The sequence below is a fragment of the Cuculus canorus genome, chromosome 2, assembly GCF_017976375.1.
Source record: "Cuculus canorus isolate bCucCan1 chromosome 2, bCucCan1.pri, whole genome shotgun sequence".
Lineage (NCBI taxonomy): Eukaryota > Metazoa > Chordata > Aves > Cuculiformes > Cuculidae > Cuculus > Cuculus canorus.
Window position 1 is genome coordinate 78,365,008 of NC_071402.1, and position 19,989 is coordinate 78,384,996.

Genomic DNA, 19,989 nt, shown 5'->3' on the forward strand with positions numbered 1-19,989 from the left:
TGAAAGCCAAATCAGAAAGGAAGAAACCATTACCATCTGCAATTCAGATCACCACTTGTGGTCCTGTCATTAAACTTCAGAAACATTGGAACATCCTACTATTAATTCTTAACAAAAAGTGAAGCAGCACCACTTGCTCTGTGACATATTTTGGCTCACACACCACAGGTTGTTGAGAGCTCAGGACACTAAATGTTTCTTAAGTTTAGGGTCTAACTTTTGAAACAGCAAGACTATCCGCTGTTCAGCTGTCCAGTAGTGCTATCACATAGCAGAGCCCTACTTCAAGCCCTGAACTAGTAGAAAACAAGAGATTATCTCACATCATGAGACCTGACATGCCTGACAGGTAGGACAATACAGTGAAGACATAAAGCATCCTATGCCTCTTAAAGCACCTGAAGCAGCTCAGCTGCAGAAAGATGGGAGCCTGAGGGGGAAGTAACAGTTGCTCACGTGTGCATAATTAATCCGCTTGTCGGGTTTGACACTAGCTTTTGAGTTTTGCTTCCGCACATCGTATTTCTTTTTATGTATTGTTGTGCATCACAAGGACTGTAAAAAGAAGACAAGAATTCATTCTGGAAGGGTCCTTGCCATGTAATGCCAGTAGGCCAGTTAGCTGTTGTGAGAAAGCATTTCTTTGCCATGAGAATGTGAGTTTTTTGACCCGAGTGCTTCCACTTCATTCTGAGAGTGGCTGAGCTCTTCCTTGTTGCCATCAATTGCTCAGTGGTATTGCACCCACATAAGACTAATGTAAAGAAGCTTGTATTCTGTATCCTTAAGCTAACAGCATCTCTCTTCTGGCCATGAAAGAAAGTACTGATTTATGTGTTATGGGGCAAGGTCTCAATGGTGACAATAAAAAGTAACTAAAAGTGAAAGATCAGTCTCTGGGATCTTTTATTAACTGGTATAAATTGCGTCTGCCTGGAACTTTTATGTGTCCATTTGATATATACCTTATCAGTCGTCATCTAGCTCTGCTATGATTCAGATATTGTTAATTAAAAATTTACCAAGGAATATATTCTAACAGCTGCTAACTCAGCAATGAAAAGCCTGTTCAAGTATTAACATTAATCAGTGAGTAAGGTCACCTTTTAACATGGTACTCTTGCAACTGAAAGAAGAGGCTGCAAAGGAAGGAAATCTTTGCACATATATTGGGACTTCAGGACATTGTTTTTGGACATTTTTAGACATCTGGGCTCTGGTCTGCTCTCAAATGTGACAGGTCACTGAAGAAAAACAAAGGTGGCCATGAAATCACTGTGATGGTACCTGACCCATTTTCTCCTAAGTGCCTCGAGACTAGGCAACTCACAGAGCCCACCTCAGCCCCTCTTTTCCACCAATGATAAGAATCTTCACCAATAAGTGGCGCTCAGATTGTATCCAGAAGATCACGAAGCATCAGAAGATAGTATGGAAAAAAAAATAAAATAATGAAAAAATCTGAACAGACTATACATGGATTCCCAGGAAAGCAGAAAAGAAAATGGGACAAAAATAAAGCACTGAAATGACATATGATCTTTAAACTAGTTTAATCTGATCATAAATGAAAACCAGTGTACTATCTTTATAAACTTTTCCATGTATTTTAAAAATAAAAGGAAGCACGATCCTTCACATTACAAAGGTTGAAGAGCAATGAGCTGGAGGACATAGATACATGACTCACGCAGATGAATTTTTGACAGGGAAGTGTACATCCAGCTTAGGAGGTTTCTTTCTTCATAGGATCTAGGCAGAGGATCTGATATCACTTGTACAATTGATGGAAAACAGATCTTCCCCAGTTATTCGACCATTAAGACAGAAAAATGAACAGCACCGCATGCTGTGAAACAGACCTAGAAGAACATGAGAATTCATAATGGACTTCAAAAGTACCTAAATATATGCTACCTGGATTTACCTGTAGCCAAGGCTGCTTTTTAATCTCTTGTAACAGAGGAATTCACCCACAATGGTCTACTGAAATATCTATTTATTTTAAATTAATGAAAATACTTAGTTACATACCAGTTCTCAGGTATGACTACCATTCTAAAGCTAGCTGATGCAAATAATCGTATTACAGAGAAAGGTTCTGCCTATTCCAGAATATTTGACTGTTTCTATAGGAACAGTTATATCACTGTACATTTTATAGTGATATTGTTAAATCAGTGTGCAGCCATTAAATTGACATCAATCTGCAAGGCTATGATTGTTCTAGATTAAAAGAAACCTTTTCACTTTAGTTAAAACTCCTTCCAAAGCAATATACTATAAACTGAAGAAAATGCTCTGGTTTTAAAAGAGGAATCATTCTCATGTAAACATCACTGTATAAATTGACATGTTAGCACATGCAGTATTATTTTCCATGTGAAACAATTCTTAGATAAATTCCCTAAAAGCAGAAAAGAAGCAGGTCACATAGTAAAGGGCAATTAGAAAAAGGTAAATTGGGGAAAAGAAAGAAGAGCAGTCACTGTTCAGCTTCTGTTGTGCTGGTATGTGATTTGAATGAAGAAAGGTGGAATATTAGGACTACCACTATCTAGTCAATTTATTGGTGATTTGAAAAAGAGAGACAACTAAAATGTAAATATTAATAAATTACTTAGATTAATGTGTGTGCAGGGGTGTCTAAACACTTTAATGATGCATTTTGCTCTATAAAATTACAGGCCTGGAGGTACCTTAAAGCCATCCAAATTAGATTACACTTGCGAGGCAAGGAGAACTAAACCTATTACCCTGCTTACACTTATTTGTCCAACCTTTTCCCAAATTTTATTTACTTATTTCTAAATCTCCAATTTTGTGCAAATATAAGACAAGTATATTATAAAGATGCAACAAACATTTATGTTACATGAACTTTTCAGATGGATTGACTACAAGTCACAGTTTAGACTGAAGTAAGATTATGTCACCAATTTGTATAATACTAAAACTTATAATAGCATTGCATAAATACAGGGAAACCCTCAGCTTGAGATGAACTATGAACAGAATAGCAGCATGTTCAAAACGTACCAAAGGAAATAATTTATGGACCTCACAACATTTTAAAATAAGATGTTTGTAGCTACGGTATTCTAAGGATGTACGAGAAACTGAATTTTTAGTGAGGAAAAAATCCTTTTAAGCCAACAACATTGCTAGCAAAAACACGTTAAGACATACAAGACTACTTCAGCTGGTTTGAAGAACATGTGTGCCTAAAAGCTCGTATACCATTTCCAGTTGTACCAGCTTATCTGATGAAAGATACAATCTTGTTCTACTTAGTTTTCCAGTTAACTTCCTGTCACCTACAGGTACAATAGTCACAATGCATATATATGTTTAAGGATGGTGATACTTCTGGTTTAGGATATATGATAGTAGTATGAGGCAAGAAAGAAAATTCCAGTATTGGTAAAACCTTTACTTTATTTCTCTGTAGAATTTAGGATGTGAAAAAAAGACAGGGTACTACTTCATGGATCAGCATTTTCAGTCTTTATGGCACATGGCTTGTGTACAGTCAGTAGTGAAGGAATCTTCCATTGTAATCATACTGCTCACAATTTCATATGAAAGCCACCATTCATTGTAAAACCAGACAATTCTGTCATTTATAACTGTTCATCATACGGAAAACAGGAATACCAGTCAGTAGCACATTTATCTCAGCACAGCAAACTTCCCTTTCTCCCTGCCTCCTTTCCCACTCACTTACTCAATTCGTTCAGAATGTGTCTTATGAAAACATTGATGACAGCCTTCTGAAGCAGTACTACATCTCCACTGCTGGTCATCAGCTTCAGCTGCCACCACATTCCTCCGCTGGTAACACTTTTGAGTACTAGCTTTGTTTTGTCCATTCATGGTGTTCTGACTAGCCTTATTGGCAAAACCTCAATATTAGTAAAAGCAAAACTTCATTCTTTGGGATTATTGCAATATTCATTTTTTCACTGAATAGTTTATTACCAAGTTTTTAACTATCATCTAAATATCTTACGATGTGTGAAAACATTAACATTATTAGATACATGAAAATATTAACCAGATATAACTATTTCCTCAAAATAATTTAGAAATAAAAATACTGTTGGTGAATTAATGGAAAAAATAATGATTCTAAATATATTACAAGGAATGAATATGCCTCATGAAAGAATGATGAAGGAGTTAATTCATTTCGCTATGTATGAAAAAGAAGGAAACTAGATTTTAATCCTGCCAAAGCAATCACAGTTGGAGAGAAGTGATGGTTTAAAGCTAGTACAGAAAAAATGCCATAAAAGGAGCAAAGGCTTGATTTCTCTCGATTTAGGGGAAAAAAAAAGGAAAAAGAAATATATTTCTGAGCCCCCCTCCCTCATATTCATTAACACATATAGGAAATTATTTTGAACCCTTTATTTTTAGGCATGATACCATAGTTAGGGAAAACCTCTAAAAAAGACCACCAGATGTTGTAAAAAGTCACTGTAAGTATTTCAGTCTGTAAGTGTTATATATATCAGATTTAGAACAGAATGGTTGTGTTAAATAGTATTTACATTTATCAAATACAGCACAAGATGTAACAGTGAAGAATGAAACCCACAGAGATGCATAGAATTTGAGAGCTTGTGAGTAATTATAATCCTTGCAGTAGATGTTGGCTTGCAGTGGAATGATTGAAAATACGATTACCTTTTACCTAGAAAGCATAAAGCCACATGCTAATTCCCTTCCATGCTACGAAATATGACAAAAGTTAAGCCAGTGGAAAAAAAAGAAAATTAATGAATAAGGCAACTAAAGTACTTTGTAGTGTGATTTTATCATGGAAGTCGGTCTAGGCTCTAGCTAGTCACAGAGTGACACTGGTGAAAATAGCATCACAGCAGATAATTTCCTACATGTCTTGCAATTCTAGCTTCTTACAGCCTAACATTGTCTGCATTTGAAAGAAAGAAAATATTTTTGTGGTCTGATACATTTATCAGACCTGTGCGGTATCTTTTGATATTTAACCTACTGAAAAGGGCAATCATTTCAATCAGAAGTTATTACTTCTAGGTGAACTAAAACTCTGATAAAACTAGCATCATCCCCGAGACAGATGACTGGGTCTGCTCCTTTCCTGTAGCATAACAATGATTTTTATATCACATTGTTGTTAGACTTGATTTTTAATTATTAAAGAAGCCTAGAAGTTAGTCAACAGCAGAAACAGACAATGATCCAAAGCAACTAAATTCCACACAACAGACATGAATAGAATGCCAGTAAAGTGACAAAGTGCAATATGTATTGCAGCAGGTTCAGAAAGAATGGCTTTTTTCCTGACAAAATGTAGGGGTAGTTTGCGGTAGAAGTGATATTGATTCATAGATCAGCTCAACAATCAAAGTCTACAAGGAATGTTTTAAACAAGCAGACAAATCTTGAAGTACTGCTAGCTGAAATACCCAAGCAAGGAAAAGTTTCTTTTATAATGAAATGTTCGTTTCTCATGCAGTCTCCATAGCATGATGCTAAAATTCTATATCTGGCTAGGGGACGCAATTCGGACCTAATCTTCACTGCATGCTGCAAAGACAAGACATCAGATAAGCTACCATAGTTCCTATGGAAGGCACCTTTGTGAAGCCCTTGAAGACAAGACAAACTAGAAAATTCTTAAAAGTTGTGCAAATTTTCAAACCTACTGGAGAAGTGCCTAAGTCTAGGAGTACCCTGGGCCAATGCAGCCAGTAGATGTCATGCAGAAAATGCTTCTATTAGGTGAAAACAGTAAATAAGAAAGAAATGTAGGCACAGAATTTGAATAGCAAAATTTTAAGTATTTGCTTCTTAAGAACTGATAGGAAATCTTTCACTAAGAAATACTGATGACTTAAATTTTTAGGGCTTAGGTAAAATCCAGAAAACACTTGCTTAGTAAATGAACTGAAATGGGTACCTATGGCATCCCACTTTCTCCTGATCTGACTGTTCTATTGCTAGAAATTTACTGTCAAAAAAAAGTCATTTCCCACCTCTTATTTATATGAAAGAGACAACTGGTGAACTCCAAGGCTATGCACTAATAACAATGACAACTGGATGTAGCCTTCTACCTGTGAAAGTATTATTTTGGGTTATTAATCTGCATCAAAGGGCAGAAACATTTTAGCAAAATGCAAAAATAGCTTGTTTCCTACAATTAAGCTAAGGCCCAGAAGTTTGTAGCATTTCCTGGGAGCGCTGCCAACAGAATACAGCTCCTGTCCCACATTATCTGATCTTCCACTGTGAGAACTGAGTGGTAGGGACACAACGTAAGCCATGCTGAGCACATGATCTGTAAACTTACTCTGCGTACAAACCAAACAGTCCTTTATCCCAGAATGAACACATGCACGGATAACATCTTCAGTCTTGTCTACAAGTATTGACAAACAGGATAAGAACTAGGAAGGCTTGGAAGCTGAAGCCCTTCTGTGTTTCTGTCTTTAGAAACAGCAGCTGAAACCCTGGTGGGAATGTGGAACACCAAGTGACTCCACAGATCCTGAATGGTCTCCCAGTTGCTGAATATCTCAGGAAGCAACTGGCTGTAACTGGGGTTTACAAGCCAATAGTAATGTGGTGGATACCTTTCAGTGTCAACATCCAAAACTTACAACTATCATGCTCAAGAGTTCCACTCCAAGTAGCCTGTTCAATTAAAAATAGAAAACTGGGACTCCCCATGAAATTAGCTGCTAAATAGAAAAGAGAAGAAAGCAAGCACATGAGGTGCAAAATGCTGGCAACAATTGCGTTTTGCTCAATTAACTTACTGTGGTACAATGGCGAGAAAGGGATATACCAAGCAGGATGAAAGAAAATAAAAGAGGACTTGTCTTCTGATTGAAAAACTGGAGAGGATAGAAAAAAATAAAAACAGTTTATTTTCTGTCCTCTATCCACAGAGCATTGCTGCAGCTGCTGGTTTTTTGTGCTGCTGAAAGCCAAGTAGCTTCCCAAGAGCGGCAAGGAATTTGACTTTCTGATTATGAGCAAAGGAAACACTAGGAGACTTTGTCCCACATTGGTCAGTTCTTTCCCATTGCAGCAGCTCCTGGAAGGAAGCAAGGCTGGCAATTTGTGGCTATGCACCCCCACAAAATTCATTAAGGCTAAGCAATGTCTAGAATAACATCTCTTGCTACTGTCTAGCTAGTAGCATAATGAACTCTGACAACAATGTTGACCAGCTGGCACTAAGGAATGATAAACTCACACCTAGAAGAGGACCTCCCTAAACAAAACCATTCACTTACCTATCTGAACAAATCACATATGAGGCAAAGAGACCATAGGCAACAGTGGGATATCTATAGAAAGTGAAGCTAAAAAGACCAGCATGGAGACAAAGCCTCTATAAAACCGAGGAAAAGTAGAAATGATTATATACATATATACCTATAAATAAATAAAAGATGAGGAGAAGGCTGAGGTACTTAACAATTTTTTTGCCTCAGTCTTCACTGACAACCATTCCCATCCTTCCTGGGTCATGGGACAAGATGGTGCCAAGAGGGTAAACCCCCTTCCACTGTAGAGGAGGATAAGGTTTGTGACCGCTTGAGGAACCTGAACATATGTAAGTCTATGGGACCTGATGAGATGCATCCCAGAGTCCTGAGGGAATTGGCCAATGTGGTTGCCAAGCCACTCTCCATGATATCTGAAATGTCATGGCTTTCAGGAGAAGTTGCTGGTGACTGGAAGAAGGGTAACACTGTGCCCATTTTTAGAAAGGTTAGAAAAGACAACCCTGAGAACTACCGACCTGTCAGCCTCACCTCTGTGCCTGGGAAGATCATGGAACAGACCCTCCCAGGAGACATGCTATAGCACATGGAGGACAGGAAGGTGATTAGAGGCATCCAGCACTGCTTCACCAAGGGCGAATCCTGTATGACCGACCTAGTGGCTTTCTATGAGAGGGTAACCACATCAGTAGACACAGGAAAGCCAATGGATGTGATCTATCTGGACTTCTGTAAAGCCTTTGAAATGGTCAACAACAACATCCTTCTCTCTAAATTGGAGAGATATGGATTTGATGGGTGGACTGTTCAGTGGATACGATATTGGTTGGATAGTCGTATTCAGACGGCAGTGGTCAATGGCTCGATGTCTAGATGGAGATCAATGAAAAGTAGTGTCCCTCAGGGGTCCATACTGGGACCAGTGCTGTTTAACATCTTCATTAATGACATAGACAGCAACATCAAGTGCACCCTCAGCAAGTTTGCAGGTGACACCAAGCTGAGTGGTGTAGTTGCCACAGTGGAAGGATGGGACATCATCCAGAGGGACCTGGACAGGCTGGAGAAGTGGAACTGTGAGAACCTCATGAGATTCAACAAGGCCAAGTGCAAGGATCTTATAGCAGTGTTCTAGTACCCGAAAGGGGCCTACAAGAAAGCTGAGGAGGGATTGTTCATAAAGGCTTGTAGTGATAGGACTAGGAGCAATGGCTATAAACTGGAGAGGGGCAGATTTAGACTAGACATAATGAAGAGTTTCTTCACCATGAGAGTGGTGAGACACTGGCACAGGTTGCCCAGGGAAGCTGTGGCTGCCCCATCGCTGGAGGTGTTCAAGGCCAGGTTGGATGGGGTCTTGTGCACCCTGATCTAGTGGGACTTGTCCCTGCCCATGGCAGGAGGGTTCGGAACTGGATGATCTTTAAGGTCCTTTCCAACCCAAACTATTCTATGATTCTATGTAATTAGATTGTGAAATGTGGCTTTGATACCAAAGTCTCCTTGGGAATTTGGAAAAAACATTTTCTGTGCAAATCCATTCTTTCCAAATGAAACAATTCTGGTAGGTCTGTTTGGGCAGTCAAGCAGTCTTAATCCACTGCAGCAGAACAGCCTTTACTGGTACCCTGACTGAAAAACCTTGGAAGTATCTATGAAGGTCTCAAATGAACCTGGAAAAACTCAAGGCCCAACAGAAAATATCACCTGGCTGAAAAACCTGTACTCCTCTTTCAAAGCAGTAAAGTTAGCAGGGGCTGCATGCATTCTTGGAGAACCATCAACCTATGAAGACTTAAGTCATCTAAACCCAACAAACTTATGAGTTACACAGGTTGCTATCAAAACTAACTCCGTAGCACCAGATGCAAAAGCATTGTAAATGTTCTTTAAAAATTGACAGTTTTTAAGTTACTCAAACTGCAATTCAGTTCTGTGCATAGGAAAGGCATTACGCAGTTTTGATTTGTTTGTTGCATAAGCAATTACTCAAATTTTTTTGGTCCCTGTTACTAGATACTGATTGACAGAAGTGACATAGACATAGGCATCCAAGATGCTTTCCAATCTGGGCAACTCTAAACCAGCTTGCTGATGAAGTTAAAAGCACACAAGAACAGAAGCAGCAGAACTGATTTAAATGCCCTCTTCTGGGAGAAAACTCTTGAAGGAGGATGCCATTTGTTTTAAGTTTCACTTTTGATTGACTTTTCACTTTGTCTAGGCTCATAAATTACAACTCTGTTTTACTCTGTCTTGTGTGCTACTCTACGCCAATTCTTGCATGCTATTTTGACAACTGATTGTAGGCAAGCCAGTACAGTTAGCCGACTATTACTGTTAAAGCAGAAGGGCAGTTGTCAACTGGACTCAACGCTGCTTTGATACTAAGTGAACAATTGTCTCCTAGATGTAGTAAGATGTGTATCAAAACACTTGGCATAAGTAAGTGACATAATATAAGGCTGTCTGCTGATCGATTGGCAATTATTAGTGTAATAGCTTAGCTTAATTGGTAACCTATTTTTCTGGGATGTCAGGCCTGATGTAGAAGCTTTTCTTTAGGGCTTAACATGATTTGTATATAGAGGTTTTTGGCAGTATGGCACATTCAGAACAATGAGAATATAAAACAAGTCACTGAGTAGGTTGCACCATTCAGTTGCTTAGTCTAAAGAGAAAAAAATAGAAAAGAAGGATTCTGGAAGCCTAAGAAGGAAATACACACAGCATTAAGCCCTTTATGCTTTCTAAAGTGTAAGCAATAATTGTGTTACAGCTTCTGCTTTGAAGACAGCTATGCTAACTCTTCATTGTTTCAGTAGATCGAGATTACTAGAACCCAACTTCTTAACTTAAACTCATGATGACTCAAAACTGGATGGTTTTCCTTGAAAGGATCAACATATGAGACAGTAGAAGGTGGAATTCAACAAGAAAAGGAAAACGTTTGATTTGTCCTTGAGATTTTCCCCTAAAATTCTTTCAAAGCTAAAGAAAGACTGAGGAGAAATATTTAACTCCACATCAGTTATGATGAACTCATCTAGTATTGCCAGTGTTTTTATGCAGAGGAAAAAAATCACGCTCTCTTATTTAGCTACCTGGAATCGCACTCTAACGAAAAGTCAGTTTTTGAAAGTTCAGGGATGAAAATGTTAAATGCTCAAGAATATGATGATCTGTTGTAGAATAAGTAGCACACTGCAGGATGTCTAAATGAAAGTTTTTTTACGCGCAGAATAAGAAGTCATGCCACATTGAGAATAACTGCTTGAAAAACAAGAGTAAATCAGCCATAGAGGCTTTAGCATGCATTGTCATACTGGTATGACCAAGCTAGGCTGTGATCTTACAATGAATGTATATGTTGCTTTCAACCAGGCACATTAAGTTCAATTCTTTCTGAAAATCTCTGAAGCATTATACACATTTCTGCCTAAGAAATCTTGGACAAATAGGAATATGTTCTTTGAAAGTCCGGTATGAGTTCAATGTTAATGCTCATGATAGAAAACCTGAAATTAGGGTGTGCATGTCTATTTATGTGTATGCATACTTCCTGATGGAGAGAACAAGTGTTTCTAAAAACCTGGATAGCGAAGGCAATTGGATGACTTGTCTGAGATGTACTCGAGCTGTTCAGCTGCCAATAATTGTACAATAATGTAGAATTACGAGTGCCACAGTGTAAAAAGAAAAAACAGCACTTCATTAGGCTGAGGTTAGTCAACAGATGGTGTATAGACCACCAGTACTCTATAAAACATCAGAAGGCTGATGTAATTTCTACACACATACCAGAAGTGTCCTTGACATTGACAAGTCAGTACACGCCACACAGCAGAGCTACGAGCTGGATTTTTATAGAGATATCACATCACTGAAATGGTGAGAATTAAAAAAAAATGTGGTTTGGTTATAAATAAACTGGTTAACGTTTTCGGTAAGTGATATGCAAAACCACACAAGTCAGTCTGCAAGTTATTAAAAACCTGCTTGGTTCTTTGCTTAAGATTTGACAGACATGGCCACATAAGCAGGAAAACTTTAGTTGTAGTGACCATTAAACACTCACACATTTCTAGGTTTTGACATAAGTGTACTTAAACCTCTCCTTGCAGGTGCTAAGAGTCTGTTTGAAATGCTATGTCCTGGTAGGTGCTGGCAGTGTTGCTCCAAGGTTCTAAGGTAATGTAAAAATGTACAGTTTCTTACCAGTGGAAGAACGGAGAAAATACTTTCAAGCAGACTGCTAATATTTTACATAGGTGTCAGGCAGTTCATCCATTGTAAGATAATAAAAGATATTACTGTTTTTCAGAAAAGTAGAAAAAACAAGGGGGAGGCAAAGGTAGAAGTTGCAAAAGCTGATGGAACTCATACAATGAAACTTGATTTTATAGTATAAAGAAGCAGAGCACGTAGACTTAGTACCATTCAAGACAAGTTTTCAAAAAGACATGGATGCTTCTGCGGAAAAGAGGGAGATAATAATGATAACTGTTGGAAAATGCTTTAGTGCTAGTCTACAGATAAAAGAAATGCATCTTGGGCTTGGAGAATAATTTGAAATTGACAAATGTTGCTATAACACAAGCATCATTTGGATCAACATTTAGATCAGAAACCAGATAGCAACTTGGACGTGTTACACATTAATAACTTTGATTACTTTCCTTAACTGTTAGAAACTTAAAAGAAGCCTTGTCATCTTAAAAACACAGTATCAACTGGTACTGCTTTGTCTGCTACTTACAACCTTCTGCCTTGTTTTATAGATTCAGTTGGAATCTCTCAAAAAGCCTACTGCAGAAACCCAACTTTTAACAGAAGCAGTTTTTACAGGCTAGCTAGGCTGAACAGAAGCCCATGTGCATTTTCCCTTCAAGCATTTTCCATGTGGAAGTCTTGTCCTCTCACTGTCTTGTACGTTCTGTGTTTTGGTTTGTGAAATAAATAGTGAAGCTTACGAACAACTATGAGAAGAGAACTCCATTATAAAAAACCTGCCTTTTGGGGTGTTTTTTTGTGTTCTGCTTTGTTTTGTTTTGAATAATGGAAAGCTTTTTTGGTTCTGAGCAAGGAGACAGTTCAGATTGACTGCCCAGGTCAATATCATCTCCTGTTATCTTGTTCAAACTAATGACTTTCTATTTTACTTCTCCTGAAACCTGGTAAATATCAGTGATTTTAAATCAAGCTTTTGCCCTGCTTTCTTTAATGTCTTATGCAAATGGCGCAAACTTTGTTCTTGCTTTCTTCATTAAGTGGACAGCAAATGGTGCAGGAAAAGAAGCAGTATTCAGTCTGTGTATTCCTTTAGGGATGAAACATGAGGTGACACATGACGCTTCTCAGTCTGGATAGTGAAGGCTAGGCACTAGCCAAGCTTCTTTCCCCATAAGAAACCTCTTTCACAGGAATAAAGATCTTTGTGTGCTGATATACTGATTTTAAAGTGACTATTCAACTTAACTAAGACACAATAAAAGGGAAAATAAAGAACATTCAAGTGAAACAACACTTCTCTCAGGGTATTCATTTTACTGGAGTACAAATGTTTTTGAATAATTTGCTTACATAAAATGAAATGCTTATATATATATACATGCATATATATATAATGTAGGTACAGAAATTAAGCATAACCTCAACTTCTTCAGTTTTTAAAACTTCTGGTGTAATATTTAGATAAACTGTAATCTGAACCTCAGCCTTAACACTATTAACACTTACCAGGTCACAGCACCCTTAAAATATCTTTTACATGAAGAATTTTTTTCCTTTCTTGCATTTACCATTGCAATTGGTGCAAAAAAATGACACAAGTAATGTAGGAGTTGGGGATGGAGAATAAGGCTATTCCCTAATGATAGGTTTCTAAAGCAGGCAAACTCATGCAACTTTTCAAAGAGCAATGCTCTCCACATAGACAATATCTTATTTCTTGGTTTAGGGGTTTTTTTTGAGTTTCAAGCCTGAAATGATCAAGAAGAACTAGACTAAGAAATATAATTTCCTAATGTCAAAATATTAAATCTGGTAGGTGATATCTAAGGTGGATACTTGTGAATTAAATCCTTGTTTTATTACAGTGTGTTAAGTAACTTTATCATAATGTCATTTTCCCATATTCGTCTCTTTCTTTTAACTTGTCCTTCAATAAATACTGCAGCTTGAATACAACTGCTATAATGCTTTTGAAAGCTGCAAAGGATCTGAGAGTATTTGCCTGTTGAAAATTTCTCTGTAAGGGCCACCTTTGCTGCTGGTGAAGAAAGCAAATTGCAACTAGACCATCTAAATCAGCTTCACAGTGGCAATGGCTCTTGTATTGGTAGACATGGCTCAGGGTGTCCATATGTTAGAGAAAAAGAAAACCAGCATCTCCTGCTGTTCAGCAGATGGAGGGGACAGGGGAAATGACAAACTTCAGTCATACAGCCTTCTAAACCGTTCCAATGAACCTTCGCTTTTTAGCACCCACAGACAAATTGTATGGTATGCTAGGTGAGCAACTAAGTGGAAACAAATGGTGAATATCTTAGTTTCAATAGCTGATGAACTGTCTTCCAAATCTTCCAGTGTTGCACAGCATACCAAGGTCTTAATTCAAATCCAGAAAACAAATCATCCTGAGTATTTCCTACTCTCCAGCCACTAGAGGCTTAAATTATGTAGATTCCAGAAGCTGTACTTTTCTTTACTTATTATATTAACTCTTTCCATTCATTTATCCCGTTTTCTCATATTCCTAGATAGTTTTTTTCTGCGCTGATGTATAACATTCTATTCTCACTCCCAGATCAACTCAGTGATTGCTAGAGAACAGCAGCAGTTGCCCCAATCGTGTTCTTTGCCAAGTGGATGGTGCTAGGCCAGCTACAAAGGAATTCACATTGCAACCACTGCTACCAGTGGGGTGCTAATTTGGACTCTTTCCTGTGTTTGCCGCCTGAAAGAAAAGAGTTTGGGTTGTGTTTTTTTTTTAAAAAAAATCTTTTCAGTCAAACTAATCTCTTCTCTGTGAGAGAAATTAAGCAGGGGTAGTTGCACAAAAAGCTTTTTCATCAACCTATACAACTTCAGATAAATGTAAACCTTGGCAACCTTGTGGATGATTTACACATCATCTGAATGTGATAAATGAACAAAAGCAGATTTTCTTGATGTTATGTTTGCTTTTCAAATGTTCAGAAGTTCAGTTTCTGAAGCTGTACTTCTGCATTTACAAGTGTGCTAAAAAGCAATGTCTCTGGCCATTTACCACAAGCATTTTAGACGTGTTACTCAGCTTTATTAATTTGTGCAACTGCTGAATTGCCTACTTTGCCAGTCTCTCTTCAATCTTATCTGCACATACACTTATTCTGGCAGTTAAAAATCAGGAGCACAACTGTGCAGGACGCACCTCAACCAAGCATCCAATTGTGCTTTCCGTCATGAGCTGTTGGCTTATTTTGTGTTACTTGGACTGACCGATGACACAAAATACTTTGATGTGTCTCTGTGATCACCAAAGAAAGAGCAGCAACAATACAGAAAGCAATGTGATGGATTGTTTCAATGACTTTGAAAACGCAGCAAAAGCAGCAGCAGCAGTCAGTTGGCGAGGATAGGTGGCAGGGACAGTAAGTTCTGCAGCTGAGCGCTAGATCAAAGCAGACAAGAAACATGTCCAGAGCAGGGCACTGAAGCTGGTCCAGGGGCTGGAGAACAAACCTCCTGAGAGGTAGCTGAAGGAACCAGGGTTGTTTAGCCTAGAGAAAAGGAGGCTGAGGGGAGACCTGTCTACAACTGTCTACAACTGTCACTGTCTACAACTACCTGAAGGGCAGTTGTGGTGAGGTGGGTTTTGGTCTCTTCTCTCAATCAACAAGTGACAGGACAAAAGGAAATGCCCTCAAGTTACACCAGGGGAGGTTCAGATTAGATATCAGGAAAGATTTCTTCACAGGAAGGGTCATCAGGCACTGGCACAGGCTGCCCAGGGAGGTGGTTGAGTCCCCATCTCCGGAGGTATTTAAAAGACGGGTAGATGAGGTGCTCAGGGATCTGCTTTAGTAATGGACAGTTACAGTTGGACTCGATGATCTCAAAGGTCTTTTGCAACCAAACGATGCTATGATTCTCTTAAAAGGCACCTCTGTGAAAAAATTCCATCCTCTCTTTTTCATAGAATGGTTTGGGTTGGAAGGGACCACAAAGATCACCTAGTTCTAACCCCCCTGACATGGATAGGGACACCTCCCACTAGATCAGGCTGCCCTGACCCTCCGCCTTCGAGTGGCAGGCGTCTCTTTTTGACACCTCGGGACAGGAGCTCTTCCAGAGCACAACCCCTCGGGGAGCCAACCCAGCCGCTGTGACCTCTCTCCGAGGGAAGAACAGGTGGGAGCCCGGGGCACTTTAAGCACTTGGCTCGGTCCCCGCCCCCGCCCGGGGGACGGATAGATGGACTGGATTCTTTTAGGACCATTCCAGCTGGGCCTTGGCACAGCAGCAGGCTGGCAGCTGGTCTGCCCTGCAGCAGCTGCATGCGAGGGCGAAAGTCAGTTGGAAGCAGTTAAAAAATATAGAATCATAGAATAATTTGGGTTGGAAGGGACCTTAAAGATCATCCAGTTCCAACCCCCCTGCCATGGGCAGGGACACATCCCACTAGATCAGGCTGCCCAAGGCCCCATCCAACCTGGCCTTGAACACCTCCAGGGATGGGGCAGCCACAGCTTCCCTGGGCAGCCTGTGCCAGTGCCTCACCACTCTCATGGTGAAGAAATTCTTCGTTATATCAAGCCTCAATCTGCTCCTCTCCAGTTTATACCCATTCCCCATTGTCCTATCCCCACAAGCCTTTATGAATAACCCCTCTACAGCTTTCTTGTAGGCCCCCTTCAGGTGCTGGAAAGTCTGTATAAGATCTCATTGGAGCCTTCTCTTCTCCAGGCTGAACAGGCCCAACTCTCTCAGCCTATCCTCATAGGGAAGGTGCTCCAGCATGAGAGCATGATGATGAGAGGCATCATCCTTGTAGCCCTCCTCTGGACCCATTCCAGTAGTTCCACATCCTTCTTATGTTGAGGATTCCAGAACTGGACACAATATTCTACGTGAGATCTCACAAGAGAGGAATAGAGGGGCAGAATCACCTCCCTCGCCCTGCTGGACACACTTCTTTTTTTGGAGCAGCCCAGGATATGGTTGGCCTTCTGGGCAATATATATATATATAAAAATATATATATATAAAAAATAAAATAAAATAAAATAAAATATACATATACATATTTTATAAAATAAATATACATATAATAATAAATCAGAAAATAATAATTTATAATAAATATAATACAATAAGTGTACTATAATAAAGATAAGATGTCTATATACATAAAATAAACCACACACACATTCCCCCTGCTCCGGGGACCCCCGTGCCACCCCCCTCCCGGCGAGCGCTCCTCGGGCAGCCGCTCCGCAGCCAATGGGGAGCGCGCCCGGCACCAGCGCTGACGTCACGCGACCACGCCCCCCGCCGGCCGGTGCCGGGCGCAGTCGGAGGCTCCCGAGCTCCCCTCCCCTTTCCCAGCCCTTGTTCCTCGGGCGGGGACTCGCTTCCTTTCCCGACTCCCCCTTTTCCACCCTCCTCATCCTCCTCCCAGTTAAGATGGAGGACGGCCACCGGTACCGCGGAGGGTAGCGCAGCTGCTGCTTTTCCGGATCGCTCCAAACAAAAGAAAAAAGTAAAAAAAAAGGAAAAAAAAAAAAAGAAAAAAAAGGGGAAAAAGAAAGGAAAAGAGAAGGAAAAGGGGAAAAAAAAAAGGAAAAACCCAGGCTAGAAGCGCTCCTTCTTTCTCCGCCCACCGGCTGCGCGGACTGCTGGCCCTCCCCATGCCGTCGTCGTCGTCGCCCTCCTCCTCCTCCTCCCGCGATTGTCTGCGCCCTGGCTGCCGCCCGCCTGACTCCCCGCCTGTCCACGCCGCCTGCTAGGCGGCTGCGGGGGGTGGGCGCTGCCGTCCCGCACCCACTCGGATGCCCGCGCGCCCGCCCGCCCAGCAGCGCCGCTCCCGCCCGGGGCCGAAGCCGGGCGCCGCGGGGCAGCCCGCCCGCAGCAGCCGCCGCCCGCCGCAGCCATGAGCGGCGCCGCCACCGCCGCCACCGCCGCCACGGCCGGCAGCGGCGCGGGGGAGGCGGCCGAGGAGGCGGCTAAGGACTCGGCGGACATCGCGGCGTTTTTCCGAGCCGGTGAGCGCGGCCCCGGCCCGGCGGGGAGGAAGGGAGGGAGCGGCGGCGAAAGGGAAGCGACGGTCTTTCCTCCCCTCGGCTGCCGGCTTTGTCGGGTGGCCCCGGGGGGCGGCGGGGCTTCGCCTCGGGGCGCCGCAGCGGGAGGGAGGGAGCCTCGCCGGCAGAAACCAGGCGTGAAAACGGGGAGGGGGTGGGGGGGGGGGCTGCCTGCCGCCTCGCCGCCGGTGACAGGTGCGACTCTGTCCGCGATGCCACCGCCTTACCGGGACCGAGCGGCACCGCCTGGTGCTTGGGCGGAACCCGATGCCGCCGGGACGGGGAGAAGGAGCGGGGGCTGCGCGGTGCGCTGCGGGTCCCCCCGGGAAAGGGGGGGGACGACACCCCATCCGCGGCGTGTTCTGTGGGTCTCTCGGGAACGAGGGGGTGACCCTGCTGTCTGCGGGGTGCGCTGTGGGTCCCCCCCGGGGAATGGGGGGGGGACACCGCTATGTGCAGGTGACACCGCTGTTTGCGGGGTGCGCTGTGGGTCCTCTGGGGAAGGAGGGGGTGACAACGCTGTGTGCAGGGTGTGCTGTGGGTCCCATCGGGAGGGCGGGGGGGGTGACCCGGGTCACCCCTATCTGCAGGTGACACCTCTGTCTGCGGGGTGCGCTGTGGGTCCCCCGGGGAAGGGGGGGGTGACACCGCTGTAAAGGACGACGCGCCCCCCGCGCCGTGCTGTGGGGAGGCGGCAGCCTGGAACGCGGGTGTTTATAGCTGGGGGGAGGACGAAACCCCAAGCCCACGCTAAGGGGTATCGGTGCCTCGGTCGCGGTGGAGCAGCAGCGGCTCCCGGCAAGCCCGGTTCGGTGCGGAGGGGAAAGGCGGGGGAGCCTGTTGACAGGCTGCCGGGATAAAAAGATGGAGGCCGCCTTCTCCCTCGGTGTTTACCCTCGGCACGCAACCGGGCGGGGAGGGCAGCTGCCCTCGACACCGAGACGTCGCTCCCCCGGGGGATGCAGAGGAGGAAGGCAGGGCTGCCCGGGCCGCAGGAACCGGCGGGGCCGGAGCCGTGCCGGGAGCCTGGGCGGCGGCGGCCGAGCCTCCCCCCGGTGCTGGCTGATCTCCCCGAGCAGCGGCTTCTCCCTCCCTCGCCCCGCTCGGCCGGCGGCCCCGGGTACCCCCGGGAGCAGGGCTGGGCGCTTGGCTCCCTTCGGATGCCTAAAAAGGAGCGGCGAGCGAGGAAAATGCAGACTCACCGCTGGAAAAACGAGAGGGATTGCCCGTCTCGCGTGTGAGAAATAATAATGATGTCAGTAGTAATAATAAAAGCGGCGCTAATTGGGTTTTTAAGGGAAGTCCACGAGGGAAGTGGGAAAAGGCGTAATCGGTGCTGCTCTGGGTAGGTGCTCGCTGTTGAATGTGTTTGATTTAAGGAGGGCGAAGGAGGAGGTGTGATTTGCAGCGAACATCCCCGAGGCAGCGCTCAGAGCCGCGTTTGCTTCGACAGACGGTCCGAACAGGGGGCTGTGTCCCCTCTGAAGGGCCTGGTGCTCCCTTGGCATGCAATTTCACACCACAGCAATAAGTACGAAACTCCTTGTCAAGTCCAGAGGCTGGCCTTGATGGATTTTGTTGTGGAAGAAGGTCTGAGCTTTACCATTCTCAGGGTAGAATCCCATTGAAAGCAAAATGACGGATTAACAGCAGTAGACTTACAATTCGCCTGGTGTAGTAACAAATGGGTACATGTGTAGTAATCTTACAGTTTTGGAAGACCGTGCCAGCTGTATTAATAATCAGCTTCTACATTTATGTGTGGGAAGAGGGATGACACAGAGTTGATAAGCTTGTAAGTGGTGCAGTGATGACTTCTGATACTGATAACTTCTGATAACAGGGAAGTTGCACTGAGCTTAGTCTTGCAGCAACTGAAAATCTTAAAGCAGTAGAAGGACGTGTCAAATGCTTATCGAAAAACTCTTAGGGCATATTTAACAACTGGCATTCTCATTTCCATATTTACATGTGGAGGTTACATGGTTCGCTCTGGGCTGTGACATACTCTGGAAAATGTTCTGGTGTCCCTTAATGGGTGTTTGGTATTGGGAAGAGCACTTCAAACTCCGCCTCTGTACGTGATCCATTCTTTTATAAGGAAAGGTTCTATTAAGAGATCTCTGGTGCTTCCCTTTGTTTGAACAGGAGACACAGATTTTTTTTTTCAGTGAAACACAATGGACACAGCAATCAATGAACAAGCAAAAAACTTCATTTGGTGTAGGTGGGAGCAGACAAAATATTTTTCTCATTACTGTATTTACAATGACAAATGTTTCCTTTTTCCTGTCACTTGCAGAGAATGTCAGCAAAGCTGTAGCTGTTACTTAAAGGACAAAATGAGTAAAAAGTTAGTGTTTTCCAGGAGGAAAGCGACAACAACAAAAAACCCCTCCTGAACAATCAGTTTTAATATT

At 42.7% G+C, this 19,989-nt stretch overlaps 1 protein-coding gene across 3 annotated transcripts in view; it reads left to right on the forward strand.

Annotated features, from left to right (window-relative positions):
• Positions 1–17,149: 17,149 nt before the first annotated feature.
• The window catches only part of TRIO (trio Rho guanine nucleotide exchange factor), a 249,072-nt gene continuing 246,232 nt past the window's right edge, over positions 17,150–19,989 (forward strand). The window contains exon 1 of one of the 3 annotated variants that reach the window (XM_054057258.1): positions 17,150–17,533. In XM_054057258.1, the coding sequence (XP_053913233.1) occupies positions 17,422–17,533 (112 nt within the window). In that variant the 5' untranslated portion in view covers positions 17,150–17,421. Of the gene's footprint in view, positions 17,534–17,869; positions 17,875–19,989 lie in introns of those variants that run through there. The other 2 variants (XM_054057257.1, XM_054057255.1) reach the window with 2 other exon arrangements.